Source organism: Corapipo altera, unplaced genomic scaffold, assembly GCF_003945725.1.
Source record: "Corapipo altera isolate COAL_440 unplaced genomic scaffold, ASM394572v1 24, whole genome shotgun sequence".
Classification (NCBI taxonomy): Eukaryota; Metazoa; Chordata; class Aves; order Passeriformes; family Pipridae; genus Corapipo; species Corapipo altera.
In genome coordinates this window covers 5,989,193-6,006,223 of record NW_020884903.1, presented here as the reverse complement: position 1 = coordinate 6,006,223, position 17,031 = coordinate 5,989,193, and the positions used below count along the sequence as shown (strand labels likewise).

The 17,031-nt window shown below is 36.2% G+C and overlaps 1 protein-coding gene across 6 annotated transcripts in view; it reads left to right on the top strand.

The window, feature by feature from the left end:
• Positions 1-17,031, top strand: part of LOC113950783 (cadherin-19-like) — a 115,453-nt gene that overhangs the window by 82,457 nt on the left and 15,965 nt on the right. For all 6 annotated transcript variants that reach the window (XR_003528878.1, XM_027651007.1, XM_027651010.1 and 3 more), the window contains 6 exons: positions 1,688-1,807; positions 2,443-2,607; positions 3,512-3,696; positions 4,777-5,030; positions 7,502-7,638; positions 15,946-16,067. Coding sequence is in view for 5 of the 6 variants with exons in the window: in XM_027651007.1 (XP_027506808.1) it covers positions 1,688-1,807; positions 2,443-2,607; positions 3,512-3,696; positions 4,777-5,030; positions 7,502-7,638; positions 15,946-16,067 (983 nt within the window). In the remaining variant the exon portion in view is untranslated. The remainder of the gene's footprint in view (positions 1-1,687; positions 1,808-2,442; positions 2,608-3,511; positions 3,697-4,776; positions 5,031-7,501; positions 7,639-15,945; positions 16,068-17,031) is intronic.

The window sequence follows — 17,031 nt, the reverse complement described above, 5'->3', positions numbered from 1 at the left end:
CCCTTCAGTCTTATTATGGAATTCTGTTATTTCTGAAGCATATATGTGTCCTGACTAAATATGAATCTGTAATTTTATATTTAACATTTCTCCAGAGCAATAGGATCTGTATATATATTTATACATCTATATACACATCTAAAGCACACATGAATGACAGATATTCAATATTGTAGGTACGTTTTGAAGGACATATAAGTCCAAACTTGATCAACATAACTGGTCTACTGTGGTCTCAAACTGGGAGGCCTGGAGATGCAGCATCTATAACCCTGCTGCTTCCTTTGAGAAAGCACACAGGATCACTCTCGAGGAGAAAAGACAACGCAGAAAGAACTGTGTCTTGCAGAATATACCACCTAAGGAGTCCTTCTGCTGTGCCTTTTGCAATCGGACGTGTCTGTCTCGTATTGGCCTTATTAGCCATCAGCGCACTTGTAACAAATGTGGGTAGAGCCATTCCCAAATCTTCGTTCGCGAAGCCTAGCCATGATGATGATAACTCCAAAAGTTCATGGGAATTATTAACAGTTTATTGTATTCTACACCTGAGAGAAGATAGCATGGGTTATGGAATCACTTGCAGTGCTGGTGAATAAATTGAAAAAAAATGCAGAACATACTTTTTCAAAATATTTAATTTAACATATCCTTCTATGAGGAAACATTTTTCATTTCTGTTTAAAAATAAAAATGTTTAACTGTTGGAAAACTCAGCAATGAATATATTTGTTTTATTGGAGACAAGTATCAACTTTACCTTAGTCGTAAAAAATATGTTTCTGGTCCAGCTCCCTTGCACTCCACTTTTTCTTCTTCTTTTCTCCTCCAGCAAAACTATGCAAGCTGTATTGGTAAGCAGGTGCAACCATGTGAACATATGCCAGAAATTTTTAGAAAGTATCTTGATTTCCCACTATTCCTCATGAGAAGTGATATTTGTGTTCTAATGCAGAACCTAGGTGAGGAAAAAAGACAAAAATAATTATTACCTTACAAAGTTATGTTACTGTGAATATTTTCTTTTAAAGGACAGTCATTAATGGTAGTGCCAGTCAATCTTCTATCTAGGATTTAAACAGCTTCCCATCAGAGATTAAATCAAGCTCTGAAGTTTGATTGTGCTGTGTTTTTTGTACTGGTAATTCTGCCATCGTTTTTTACTCTGAGACAGGCTCATTAAAGAGTCAACGATAAAAAAATTTATCTGAGCCTTGTTATACTTCTTGGCTGCTTTGCTTGCTAACAATTAATTTCTTTATCACCAGTGGGCCTACTGGTGATAAAGTAACTCTGTTTTCTTTTTCCTTTGAGAAATTTCCATAAAATACTTTGAAAAATATAGAAGGGGAGGAGAAACAATTAGCCATCTTCCACTCACATATTGGAAATTAGGGAAAAAGGCATGATATGTGTAATATTTCAAGCAACAGAAATGTAGTGCTAAAACATCGTACGTCATTTATTTTTATTTTTAAATTCGAATGCAACAAGGATAGTTGCTGGGGACATATTTTCCCTTTTTAAAGATAAATTTTAGAAAGTGACATTTGCTTTTGTAAATTTTTAGGACTGTTTGCTAATATATCTGGTATGTTAAAAGGTTTTAAAAGAGTTTATGTTCTATAGTTTTGAGATAATTTATACAAGAAGAGAATAAACTTAATCTATTTTATTTTTCCTTGAGGTACTTCGGTTATACAGGTAACAGCTACAGATGGTGATGATCCTTCTTATGGGAATAGTGCCCGTCTGCTTTACAGTCTCATTCAGGGACAGCCATATTTCTCTGTGGAGCCAAAAACAGGTACTACAAATGAACTTGTAACTTGAAAACACTCATGAACTAATAAAATGGATGCAAGCAAAAATGTTCTTCATTTCAGTACAAAGATCAACTGATACCACCCTACACTCTTACATCTTTACATAGTTCCTAGATCTAAAGAAAATAATTTTTTTCTTTCCCATAGTAAGTTGAAATTCTTTCTCTCTAAGAAATCCAAACTTTAGTTAGCAAAATATCTTGTTAAAGAAAAGAGCTGCATTACGAGTACCCCATTCAAACAGTGCATCTAGGAGTGCTTCTCATATAACAGCTCTGTGACTCATTATGTAACATTTCTATCTCTAAGTTGGAGGAACCACAGATATGGGACATCCCTACAAAAACCTACTTTCTGACATGATTATATATGGTAGAGGAAATAAATGGAGTATTCTGCTCCGCAGAACTCTAAATATGCACAATGGATCTCTCATACAGTGTATTTGAAACCATGAGTACTAATTCACAGTATTAGGGCAGTTTTGCTGTGCATGGTCTAGAATGTAAATTGATAACTAGGTCCAGTGATACATTCTATATCCATATTACACTGTCAGATGTTGGGAAAAAAAAGAGACTGTTATATGCTATTATATTATACTTTTCATTTGTAGGGGTCATCAGAATGGCTTCCCAAATGGATAGAGAAACAAAAGATCAGTATTTGGTCATCATTCAAGCCAAAGATATGGTTGGGCAACCAGGGGCATTTTCAGCGACAGCCACTGTTACCATCAACCTCTCTGACATCAATGACAATCCACCTAAATTTCAGCAGCGTGAGTATCGGCTGCTTACAGTAATTGAAGTCTTGAAGAAATTTTGATCCACTGTGGCTCTGTTAGGTTTACTGGTAGATCTTTTTAGAACAGGACTGTGCTTTGACTTCAGCATATAGATTAAAATAAAAGTAAAATAAAAAAAAAAAGCCCCCACAAAAGCTCAAAAATCATGAGGAAAAGAAAATCTATCATCGCAAAAGATTTCAGGCCTGCTGTTTTTACTTACCACTAGACTTTGGAGATAAATCACTTACTAAATAGTTTTCCCTCTTCATTCTTTTTTGGCAGATACTGTAAACTTTTTGGTAAATGATGTGAACTTATCTGTCCAGGGAGTTTCTAGCAGATGTGAGAGCTGCTCACTGGACTGTCAGGAAAAACTAGTGAAATGCAGCGGGGAAGTGCTGTCCTCCACTGTATTCTTACCCTGTTGGTTCATAGAATCATAGAATAGTTTTTATTTGAATGGATCTTTAAAGGTCATCTAGTCCAACCTCCCTTCAATGGTCAAAGATGTTCAGAGCCCCATCCAACCTGATCTGGAATTTTTGCAGGAACAGGGTATCCACCACCTCTCTGGACAACCTGTGCCAGTGTTTCACCACTCTCGTTCTAAAAAACCTCTTCCTTATCTCTAAATCTTCCCTCCTTAATTTTAAAACCATTGCCTCTTACCCTTTGATCTATTCATTGCTAAAATAGGGTTGAGAGGGGAGGATCCATAAGCGGAAAGATTGTACCCATGTCCTGTACCCATGATCTATACAACGTTAGATTTTATCCTTTGCTCTACCAAAAATTGGGAACTTTCCCCACCTTTCTGAGAGCCTCACGCCATCATAGCTACAGCAGCTATTAACTATGGTAGATCACTAAACTGTGCCAGTATTTATTTCTTTAGGACTTTACCATATGAGTGTCTCTGAAGAAGCTCCTGTGGGCACCACTGTAGGCAAAGTCTTCGCAGAAGACAGCGACATAGGAGAGAATGCAGCCATGAACTATTCCATTGAAGGAGATAGCTCACATGTTTTTGACATCATAACTAACAATGAGACTCAAGAAGGAATTATCTTATTAAAAAAGGTGAGATCTCAGAAACCTTCCAAAAAATATCTAAATACTAGAGAGAATTTCCACAAGCAAGCTGCATGTTTAAAAAGGCCTATTGCTTTGGATTCTACTATTTTTTTTTTCTTTAAGCTTTGTGATTTGATTGGAATATTAAGGGATAAAAAGAAAAATGCTTTTCCTTCTGTTTACCTTTTTGACTCATTCCTATTACTGCTGAATACAAGCGTGACAGAGTATCTTAATGTCATCTCTAGCTGTGCAACAGTGTATCCTATTGTGAGAAAATGTTCTATCTCTTCTGTGCATCATCTGTAAAATTTGTATCAGTTTTTATCAGTGCAAACAATATTACTTGTTTCCAACACCTTCTGTTATGTGAAGACAGAATTTATTACAATATTAGATAGACAGTGGAGGTTTTCTTATGGTATAACTTTGAAAAGACACTAAATACACTCAAAAAATTGCCAGCTTATGAATTAAGATATTTAATAGTCTTTGATACTGTGTAATCTTTTTGGAAACACACAGAAGTATTTCTGGGGCATCTAGGACATCACCTGAAATGAAGATAGAGTTCGATAATATAGTGAAATCAAGGGCTTGGATGAACTGAAAGCTATAAGTGTGGTGGTTTTGTTTGTTTGTTTGTTTGTTGATTTGTTTTCTTTCATTTTGGTTTAAGAGTTTGGGGTTTGTTTGTTTCTTTCTTTCTTTTTCTATATGGATTTGTTACAGTTCAGAAAGCTATTTATTTAGTAAGTCTTTTTTTTATTATTTTTTTAATTTCAATAGATAAAGACTTTCTAAAACAGTAATGTAACTATGACTTTTTTTACAGTGTTGTCTGACTGTAGCATTAAAGTCAGCCCAAATGTGAAAGCAGACAAGAACGGTTTAATTTTGAAGCGTTTCTAACATAAAAAAAAGAAGTCTTAGAATTAACTACTTTTAGAAATAACTATTTTTTTTCATAAATTCCCAATTGAAGGATAGAACTATTTTATCTTTAATCTCACACCATTTATGGAACTATATTTAATTCAAATATGAAGAAAGAAGTATTTCAAATCTCTCTTTTATTCTTAACAGACAGTGGATTATGAGAGCAAAAGGAGATACAGTATTCAAGCAAAAGTTGTAAACAAGTACATTGATGAACGTTTTTTGAAAGAAGGACCATTTGAAGACAAAACCATTATCAAAATCAATGTGGAAGATGCTGATGAACCTCCAGTTTTCACCTCAGAGAACTATGTGATGGAGATTGATGAAGGGGCTATGAAGGGCTCATTGGTGGGGGTCGTAACCGCTAGAGATCCAGATGATGATGACAGTCCAGTCAGGTACTTAAAATGTGAACAGGTCTCAAATATAAATGTAGTTGGGATTTCCAAAGTGTATTTCTGCTCCTTTCCTTGGTTCATAATCACAGTTAATTGTGCTCTCACTGTGGCAGCCTATGTTACTCAAGATATTATGGTTTAACCCCCTTAAGCAACTAAGGACCACACAGCTGCTCACTAACTCCCCCACCTGTTGGGATGCAAGAGAGAACTGAAAGGGTAAAATTGTGAGAACTCATGGGTTCAGATGAAGATAGTTTAATAATGATTAAAAAAAAAAAGGAAAAGAAAGTAACAGAGGGGAAAAAAAACAACGTACAACAAACCCCTAAGGAAACAAGTGATGCAAAAAAGACCCAAAACAATTACTCACTGCCAGCCAGTTGATACCCAGTCACTCAACCCAGCAACAGCAGATCCTGTTTTTAATAATTTTAATAATAAATAATTTTTTCTGTCTCTAAGAGAGAAAACAGGTAATTAAGCTTTAACATACGGTTTACAATTAAAATAGCTTCCTGAATTGCCTGACATCACTATGTACTATAGAATTTAGACAAGTTAGGATACAGTGAAAAATGGTTGAGACATAAAATAATTTATGGTGTGTAGATTTCTAATAGCAGGAATATATATATATTATGTTATGGCTTCATAACATAATATACATATATTATATTCATAAGGTTTAGGCAATGATTTCTTATGATTTTACATTCATTTACTGCTATTTATTAAGCAAGTAATAGGTTACATCAAATAAGAAAGAATAAAAACATACATGCAATTTTTCATTCCCCCCTAAAAAGGGATCATTTGGTAGTTTATTTAGATGACTGCAACATCTCCTGTGGAACAATGAAATGTTAATGCATATCTATAACTTCTTGGAAATATTTTAAAGGAACTTACCTCAAGGTGAATATGTCTGCATAGTCCCAAAACAGTGATACATATATTGCCTCACTGAGTTTCTTTGGAGTATGTCACTTCTAATATATAGGTATGTTTACTGGGCTAAGTACCATGCAAAGAAGAGTATAATTTTAAAACCATTGCTACCCTAAATGACAGCAGTTACTCATAATATAGAAAACAAGATGGACCCCTGGCTTCAAACAAACAAATTAAAAAAGTCATGCAAGAAAACCTTACTACATCAGTAATAAAAAATAACAAATATCCAACTGTTTATCAGGAATCAGATTACCAAAAGAAAGCCCAAACAAAATAAAACAAAAATATTAGAAAACCCTAAACAACTTTTGATGTAGGGTATAAGGAATACTCACTTAAACTAAAAAAAAAAAAAAACCAAAACAAATAAAGCCAATTAAAAAAAAAAAAGGAAAAAAAAAAAAAACAAAAAAAAAAAAAAAACCCACAGAAAAAAAAATCAAAATTACAAATACCGAAAATAGAGGTTTATAAATGTTAAAAATTCAGCTCAAATTGTAAGAACATTCACTTGCAATGTTGTGATGGTTCCTTGATTTGCCCTTTACTGATTTTCAAAACAGAGAAAACACAACTATAAATAACAAGTTAGAGTGTCATTCAACTTCTGGTAAATTAGTTGAGCTGGAGTCCCAAGTGTTAACAGGAAACAGAAAGACTCTGTCAAGCACAATTAAAGGTACAATAAAACGGAGTAGTTTCATGTGGGAATTCAAAATTAGAGTGGAAAGAACCTTGCAACTATTCAAACAGGTTTTATTTCCATGGAATAGACTCTACTAGGAATTGCATCATATGGTATTTTTCTTTTAGGTCATTTAAAATATTAGTAAATATCCTTTTTTTGCACCAATATCTTTGGAGTTTTTTCTGTCTATCTCTCTGTGATCAGTGGTTAGACTTTAACCATTTGAGTGTTATATATGTATTAACATTCACATGTGCATGTCCACATATGGTCATAGCATCTGGAGCCTTTTCAGGGAACATTCAGGAACACAGGACTCATTTGCAATCATCTCCTGCATTAGGATTTTGTACCCTGCCTAGACACCTCATTACAAATAGTTTTCTGTCTTTATAATGCCCGTTCCCTTGACATCAGAGCTTGTCAGCAATGATAAAATAGATTTGCCATTATACCTCCACTTAGCTGTTGTGTTATTCATTTCACAAGTGGCACGTTTGCTGTTTCTTTTCAACGAAGTCATTCACCTGCTGTGAGCCTGACTTAGAAGTATGAATGAATAATGCATTTCGGATTCAGTTCACATTCATATAGATCTGAGACATATTTAGTTTTATAAAAAGAAGAGCTTTGATCTTGGCAGCAGTGAGTTTTAAATGTTTATAAGTGTACATTTTTCATGATTTCTGAGTTGTTGCAGCTCACATTTATATGCATATATGCACAGCTCTGTTTTCTCAACTCGCAATAGCTTTCTATGTCCTTTCCTCTGATGAAACATTTTGGTATTAGGAAATCTCTTTATTTCTATTTTTTTTTGGTGCAGGTACTCTATTGTCCAAAGCATACCTTTAAAGAGAGTGTTCAGCATCAATGAACACAATGGAACGATCATTACAACTAAACCTCTGGACCGAGAGATAGCTTCTTGGCACAACATAACTGTTACAGCCACAGAAACAAGTGAGTAAGAAATTTAAGGAACACTGTGTTTCATATACTGTGAACTGTAATTATCCTCTGAATATACCTTCTTTTAAGCGGAGAGTACATGCTTCTTTCTCATTATATTACTGTTGCTTGCTACATTAAAGAGCATTATTAAAATGATTTGTTAAATAGAAGCAGAATGTATTTGAGCTCCAAGGTCCCGTGCTTTTTCATAAAAGATGACCTTACCAAAAAAAGAAATTGTAATAGAATCGAGAGTGTAACACTTTCAAGTTACGCTGAAGAATATGAATTGTTCCTGCAGTGCAAGATCTTAGGTTAAATTAGACCCTGGTTAATTTCACACCACATTTTTGACTAGTGTGAAATTAGCCAGGGTCTAATTTAACACGAGTCAGAAACCTGTGGCTCAAATTAATTGTGAATGTAATGCCTAAATCAACTAGACTTCTATTCAGTAACAATTAAATCTATGAAGCAACTTTTACATAGATTTCACCTGTCAATTTTGTTTGAAAGTCAAATGCAAATTACCTCTGTTTGTGCTTTTGGTGATCTAGTTGTCCTGAATCTGGGGCAACACTAGAAATTTAGTTTATAAGACAGTTTAACAAAATATTATGGGATATTATTTAAAAATTAATCCCATCCATCCTCAGGAAGGAGAAAAACTATATGGAACTAGAGTCCAATCAATAAATCAGAGAGGTTTTGCCAAATACACTTAACACCTTTTTTAATCCTGAATCTCAGTTAAATGATATTTATTGCTAAGACCACTTTAAACACATATTCATAAACAACACTTTTCCCAAAAGGCAGCCTTGTCTGTATATATGTAGAACATTACTGTTGGAACTGTACTATAGGATAGTCAGTACCCATTTTAATTGAAGTCTTTAATTTGTATTTAGGAATTGATAGTATTATCTGCCTTTTTAGCTTTTCCATGAGTTTTTAAGCATAAATGTATTTTTCTTCTCTTGTTGTTAGGCAGTTGGCAGGTGTTGGCAAAATTGGTCTCTGATGTAGTTTTGTCTTATTGTTTTGTCTTATCTTGAATAGCACTATGGAAACACAGCAGGATGACTTTGATCTGGACTTTTCTGTTTAGTTAAACAATAAAACAGGAATGAACTAAATGTTTCAAATGAATAACTGTCTCCTGCAGCAAAAGAGAGTCTTTCACAGTAATGAAAGTTGTTGTAGAGAAATGGAGACCTCATTATGTTCATATTCTTATTCTTTATTTCTTTAATGATGATACGGTCACTGTCTATAACACTGTTCAAAAGCACTGAAGTTAGGTCACCTTGGTCTGGCATACCTGGAATGATTTATAACATGATCTAGCAGCATTTTATGCCTTGTAATATAGTCATAACACATAATCTGGGCATGAGACATTTGGTGGATGACATTGTGGCTCCACTGAAGCCAAATCAAAATGCCATTAGAGTTCACTCAAACAAGTTAGTTATTCATTGCAATTGAAACACATTTTGAAACTGCATTACAACAGCAACCTCCCTAGGAGCCTGTTAATGCCCTGAAACTCATACAGGACACGAGACTTTTGCCTCCATTGAACGGACAGAGATCAGAGATTAGTAAAAGAAGCTTGCCTCTGTTACTACAGACCTGTGGTGTGGATCATCCTATCTTTGTGCCATTGAAAGAGCATGTTTTAACAGTATCCAGAAGTAGGTCTAAATCACTGGAACTTAAATGCAAGCAGAAAAAGCTTGTAACCTGCTGAGACTTATTCCACTTCGTGCCTAAAATATTTCTCGATTTTCAAGAGAAATCAAGTTTTCTTTGATCAGTTTTTACTTGGTCGTAATCAGCTTTCACCTAGTACAAAGCTGAAGCATAAACAGTAGTATTCTAACCATATCTGAGAGCAAGAAATCCTTAAGTCACCATTATCCAGTTGGCGATTGGTCAGTAGTGATGATCCTCTAGGCTCAGTACTGAGGTCAGTCCTGTTTAATATACAATTAATATACAATTATAATAACAACATTTATTGTTACTAGCAGTGTTTTTTGTCAACTTGTTTTGCCCCCTCCCCCTCCTCCCCGGTATTGAGGATGGATTCAAGTAATACAGACACCAACTTTAAAGAATAAGTGTATAAGTTTACCATAGAGCAAAACAACAAAGAATTACAAAAGAAATAAGAGTGGTTTATGAAAGAATACACTTAGCAATGCATCTAATCATTACTACGAAGAAAGTCTTAATATGATTAAGAGAGAGATACACCATCAGCTACCCTAAATAATACATTACTACCATCCAGACCGCACTTCAGCTGGGGAGGTCCCTGATCACAGCGAAGGCCTGGAGAACACCTTGCTGGTACCTGGGAAATCCTACACAGTGTGTCCACTGGTAGAGTGAAGCCTCCATCTTTGCTGTGAGAGGGTCCAGCTTATATGGTGTTAAACAAATCAGCTTACGTTACTCGATTGGTGTGGAAAAACAATCTGGATTTCTTCCTCCATTGGTATTCCCCTGAAGCTTGGCTAAGGCCCAGAGGGAGACCCAGGATGTCGATTTGTCCCATGTACTATCAGATACCCCATGGCCTTGTCTAGTCACTGAATATAGAACTTACAGCTACATTGATATCTCAAATATGAACCAGATGTTACTATGTGAGATCTATTGTTCTTTGCAACCTTGGTAGCAAAGAAAAGACATATTTATAACACATACAGGCTTTACTAATTGTTCATAATATACTGTGCTAACAAGTATAAGTGTGTATTCTTAAGGCATTACTAAGTATTAAATAGCATCTTAGTTAATAAGCAGATATATCGCTAAATACAGTACTAGACTAAATAGAGTATTATGTTGGAGAGTTCATCTTGTAGTTCAGCTTTGGCTCAGGGCCAGTCCTTCAGTCCCCAGCATTACACAGTGCCAGTATTATTGTTGTTATTTCAAGTTTATTTTTTCTGGTTGATGACAGTGTTAAGCTTTCTTTAATCCCCTGCAAGTATTGAGTCCTATTTTGTCTCTAGGGATGGTCACCGCTTTTCTTTTCAACTTAGTCATTTTAGTCCCTAGCAATTAAAGCATTATCTTCATTTTCACACTGATTCACCTTATTGCACTTGACATGCTGTTCTCTTATACCTTGTCTTTCAAGCTCTGATCTCTCTCATAGAGGTTGTGACAAAGAATTTTTCTGCTCATTGAAAGATATTTAGCTTAATGTAGGATATGAGTACAATAGCTGAATTCAAATTTTGATTATTTTCCTGTGCAAAAGATAAAAGGCAAAGTAAGTGTTGCCTACCTTCTTCCCCAGTGGTAATCAAAGCAGTACATCTGCTTCACCAAAACCATCATTAAATATCCACCAGACACTGATTCCAAGAGTGGCTTTGTAATATGTTGTTCCCTCTCAAAACATAATAGCTGTGATTTCAGAAATATTAAAAACTTCCACACTGTTAAAAACTTCCATACATACAGAAATTCTCTTTTTTGTCAGTTAATCATATGCTGGCAAAAAAAACAAACACCAAAAAAACCATGACATAACAAACCAAATATATTAAAGAATTAGAAACAAGACTATTGAAAAAAAAAAAGGAAAAAAAAAATTTTTGCTTAAAGAAAACAGATGTGATTTCAAAAACAAGTCTAAATGTTTGTGCCAGCAAAGCATAAAAAATGTAGACTTTAAAGCCAATATAGTATCCATGAATCTTACAAAAAAACCAAGGTAAGAATGGCAAAGCTAGCTGGATCCTTCCTATTTGATTTTCTATATAAATGAAGCCACCAAAGGTATTCCCTGCTTTCTATTAAAGGTTACAAAGTTTTCCTTTGAACGACAATGCAGTTGTATCCCTGCCCTACTCATCCAATTCTGACTTCAGTAAAAGAGTTTAAGTAAACCCATACGTTTGGTATTATTTCTGAAAGGGATGTGGGCTACTCTTTATCTAAAAGACAAGCTGAGCATTATTTCATTGCCTATTGTATTATTATGGATGTTTGATTCAATAAGAGAAATGTCATCTCACAAAGAATTATTTCTGAGATGACTCTGACAGATCATAATGTTTGGGAAATTATCACAGCTTTAATGACTTCACAGGAGAAATAGTAATGTGAAACTGCTGATTATCTACTCCTTTATCTCTGTGGTAGTTGCTTTTGCTGCCTTTTCCTTTGGCAAGAGACTCAAAGCTATCAGCATAGGTTCCATAAGATCCAAGAAAACAAATGTTTGCTCCAAGCAACTAGTGAATTATACATTAAAAAAGTAATGTAAGAATCAACCAAAGTGAGTCAGTTGGAAAAAAGGCAGAGAGGAGTATGTTTTGCTTTTCTCTTAAAGGTTTATTTAACCAACTTAAGACAATACCTTAAGGACCCCCAAACAGGTCAGATACAGTGACACTAGGACCAATCCTGAGACACGTTTTAACTATAATGAATATTCTCACGATTGACATGCTTCTGGTTTAGATAGAGCAGATTGAGATATTGACATATTTAGGTTGATAGATATTCAGTATTCCTGGAATGTCTTAAGATTATTTTATTCACTGGAAAAAATGTTTTCATTATGGTTCTTAACCAACAATATGTCCATGTTAATGTGAATGTTGCTATTTTAGAGAAATTTCTTGCCTACTAGAATAATAAGTTACATTGTGGGGAAGGCAGACATTTCTTAGAGCTATACTGTGTGATGATTCAATGTGCTGACAGGCAAAAGACTTCCAAGAGATACTCAATATATAATCAAGGAATTAAAGAGTAGTTTGGGTTGAAGGAACCTTTAAGTCATCGAGTCCAACCGTAAACCTAGCACTGCTAAGTCCACGATTAAACCATACTGCCAAATCTACATGTCTTTTCAATATCTCCAAGGATGGCGACTCAACCGTTTCCCTGCACATCCCGTTCCAATGCTAGACAACCTTTTCCATGAATAAAATCTTCCTAATATCCAACCTAAACTTCCCCTGGCACAACTAGAGGCTGTTTCCTCCCATCACTTGTTACCTGTCAGAAGAGATGGACCTACACATCCCTGCAACCTCCTTTCAGGTAGCTGTAGAGAGTGATAAGGTCTCTCCTGAGCCTCCACTTCTCCAGTCTAAACAATTCCAGCTCCCTCAACCACTTCTCATAAGACTTATGCTCCAGCTCCTTTACTGGCTCCATTGCCCTTCTCTGGACACACTCCAGAAGCACAATGGTTTTTTGAAGTGAGGGGCTCAGAACTGAACACAGTACTTGAGGTGCAGCCTCACCAGTGCCGAGCACATGGGGGCAATCCCTGCCCTAGTTCTGCTGGCCATACTCTTTCTGATAGTGACCAGGATGCCATTGACCTTCTTGGCCACCTGGTCACACTGCTGGCTCCTGTTCAGCCAGCTGTGTACCAGCACTCCCAGGTCCTTTTCCTCTGGGCAGATTTCCAGCCACTCTTCCCCCAGCCTGTAGTGCTTTGTGGGGCTGTTGTGATCAAAGTGGCACTTTGATGATGACCTGGCACTTGGCTTTGTTGAACCTCATACAATTGGCCTTGACCCATCAATACAGCCTGTCCACATCTCTCTGCAGAGCCTTCCTACCCTTAAGAAAACAACACTCTCACCCAACTTGATGTGAACTGTAAAGTGAGGGAAGGTGCATGTGTTCCCCTCATTCAGATCATAGATAAAGGTATCAAACATGACTTGCCCCAATACTGACTGCTGGGAACACCATTTGTGACTAGCCATCAACTGGATTTAACTTCATTCACCACCATTCTCTGGGCCCAGCCATCCAGCATTTTACCCCAGAAAATAGTGCATTTGTCCAACCCTTGAGCCAGATGATTTCTCCATGAGAATGCTCTAACTGCAAATATTCCTTCCCTTGTTTTCAGCTGACATATTTATAAATATCTTCATTACATAAAATATTAGTTTTTTCAGCTTAGTCTGCACACAACTTTTGTACCATGATACTAGTATAGTTATATCTGGCTTTTCCTTGTGTCAGGTAGTAATAGCAATATAATCTTGTGTAAATGCAGTAAAGGTAGGGGAAAAGTATTATCAGAGTTTATTTTCTTTTTCATACAGGAATAAGCTGTACTGACATTTCTTTTGTATATAAAGCCACAGTAATAAAGGATACTTGTATAACAGAAGCAATATGTCTCCTGTGAGTACAAAATGCCTAGGAATTAAACCTGTGGTGTAAATAACACTCAAAAAAAACAGTAATACATGGATCAATACGAAAAGTTCAACCTAAGAAACCTATTGGTAGCCATGCTTAGATATGCCTGAGCAAAATTAGACTTTGAAAGTATGTGTTTGGACACTAGTGGATAGAAGAGCTCTGTCATTCCAAATTAAGTCTTGGTTTTCTGTGTTGGCTAGGGTTCGATGTCAGTGCCCACTGAAATTTCACTGTCTAGCAGTGGCAAAAATATTTTTAAACCATGTAAATATTGATGAATTTTTCTCCCAAAGCTTCAAAATTTGAAAATACTTAAGAGAAAGAGTAACAGAATTTCTTAAAAGGCCAATCATTGTGGTAGCCATGCTGTTAAGTGATGTAAGAAAGTGCAGCCAGCTCTTCCAGTCACTCCAGCTCAAGGCTCTCCTGCCGCTGGACCACTGGAGCCCAGCCTGGTGCCTGGGGACCCAAAGCCTCTGCCCAGGCTCAGGGTTGTGACTGACACTTTCCTCTTTGCAGGTTCAGCCAGTAGCACAGCTGAGCACATCTCAGAAACTCACAATGAGGACACTGACATGGTCAGTCATGCAGATTGACACTGACAACATTGCTAGTGGAGACACACACACACAACGCCCTCCAGATTCACAAGCACACACACACTCATGGATCCTTTCTGTACCTAATTCTGTTGCCCAACACCCCTTCCTGTATCCTAAGTCCTCTTATCTGCTTCATGGGTCCCCAGCTCACCAGTTAGTGCACAGTTGATACTTACTGGCAAACCCACAGACCTCACATACTTGTCCCTCATGCACCTCACATTTGCAATTTCCCCCTGAGCATATCTGCATGGAACCTTCAAGCACCTGTCCTGGACCCAAGGACCTCTACTCACTGTTCAGTCCAACTTAAAGTTTGCTACCAAAAACATACATACACTCCATGCACACCAAGCCTGAGGAAGATACAGATATTTTGCCCCTGTCTCCGCAGTCACTCCAGTAGCTGGTTTCATAGGGCCCCTTCTGACTCCAGTATCTGGCACCAGTTTTCACTCACACACATGTAGCTCTCATCAGCAGCTGGCACTTAGTCCCTGCAGCACATGTACACATGCAATGAGAGAGAGTGAGAAAAGCTTTGATAAAATGTAAAATGATAGGACAGACTGGAGACCAGGTACAGGACTCAGTCAGACAAATGCGTTGATTGGACCTGTTTTGTACACGACCGGCCCCTTTTATACCTCTTTCTGTCTGACTCCTCTTTGTTCCTCCCTGCACATTCCCCGTGGGTCCTTACAGCTCCACTGATTTCCCCATCCTCCCAAGTCTGGGGTCCTTCTTATGTACAATCTTGTAAGTTACAAAGTCCAAATTGATCTACCTAGAATTGTTGCCCTGTGGTTTCCTGGTAGCCCATCAATTATCATAAGGTTTGTTCTTGTCTTTGTCTTCATGTTTACTTTGTCAGGTCTGTGTCTTTGTGTGTCTTGTTTCTGCTTTCCCCTTTTTCTCCCTTGGTTTATCAGTTGTCAAGGTCATTGATCTGATAACTTCACAGGAATAAACATTCTCATACTCTCAAGTGCCACCAAAAATTATTGTATCTGACCAGGTTTGGACCTCATCATCCCCTCCCTTTATCATTTGTCCCTCAAATTTGTATTCCTGTATGTTCCTGTTTATGGATTCCTCTTTTTCTTATTAACTCCTTTTGCGCTGAAAAACGGTCCTTAAGCAGATACCCTTAGAGGACCTGACTTTCTTATACATGACCTTACTTATGGCTAGTATAATAAACTGTTCTGTGTGAAAAAAACTCATTTAATTTTTCCGGATCAGGTTTTATTTTTTTACATTTAAATTAGTTTCTGATCTGGTAAATAAAATATTAACAAATCTAAAATTTTACATGAAATGTCTTATTTCAAGAGTCTTATAATGGTATACTATTATAATAATATAAAATGTGTCTGTAGGTCTTTGTGATTATTTTCTTCTCTACAGAATACAGGTAAAATTTTCTAATGTTTACATTACCTTAAAATATGTAGTAGATTATTTATAACTTTTGATTTTTTTTTTTTTTAACCACTAGGAAATCCTGAAAAAATTTCAGAAGCCAATGTGTATGTCCAAGTTCTCGATGTTAATGAAAATGCACCGGAATTCCCTAAATATTATGAAACATTTGTTTGTGAAAATGCCATTTCTGGACAGGTAAGCATGTAGAAATTAGCCATCAGTTTTCTCACTACAATGAAGATTTGGTCTGAGATGTTATTATTCTGTTTAATATTGATTATTTGAGTTCTGTGAGTACAGGCTGCATTTTGTCTATTTCCAAAATTAGTTCTGTTGATATATCTATAGTTTGAAATTTAAATTTTAGAACACTGATATGTATTTTCCCCCCTTTAAAACAAAATCAGTATATCTTGTTTGTCTCCAAAAACAGGTAATAAGAGAAGCACAGACACACATTTCTGCAAAGAAACATGGTACAGATTTGTTTCATGTTAATGTCCTAGATGCAAAACCTAGGTCTAGTAATTTCAGCAAAAGCACAACACAGTCTGGAAGAAGCAGGCTTAGACCAGATTCAAATCAGATTTATTGCATCCTTCAATTAGAAATCATTTATTATGAACTGAATTCACACCCTGTCTAGTTCCGTGAAAGTTTGAAAATGTTTAAAACATGGCCCTTGCAACACCTTCCCCAGCTCGCAGCTTAAAGCTATTAAGTAGCATTAAGCATCCTTCCCTGGATGTTTTTTTGCATTTCCTACTCTTCTGCAGGTGAATGTGGTAACATCACTCAGCTGCCCTAATCCTCAGGTACACAGTTGTCTTTCCATTTTCCTCCTGTAAAAAAAAAAACAAACAAGGATGTTAAAAGTTGGGGGAGAGGGATTGGTGGGTTTTTTATTTTGGTTTAGGTTTTTTTGTTTCTGTGGTTGTTTTTTTTTTTTTTTTTAAGAAAAAGGTACAAAATAAGCAACAACAACAACAAAAAAGGAACAATAAAAGTTATAGACAGAAAAATCTATGTTTTCCCATGACTCTAAAACATTATTTGGACACACAGAAAAAGACCTGTGGGATATTTTGATGATTCCATTCAAACATTTTGCTGTATTTTGGTTTCTGAATCACAGAGCCTCTCTTTTCATGACAGTTTG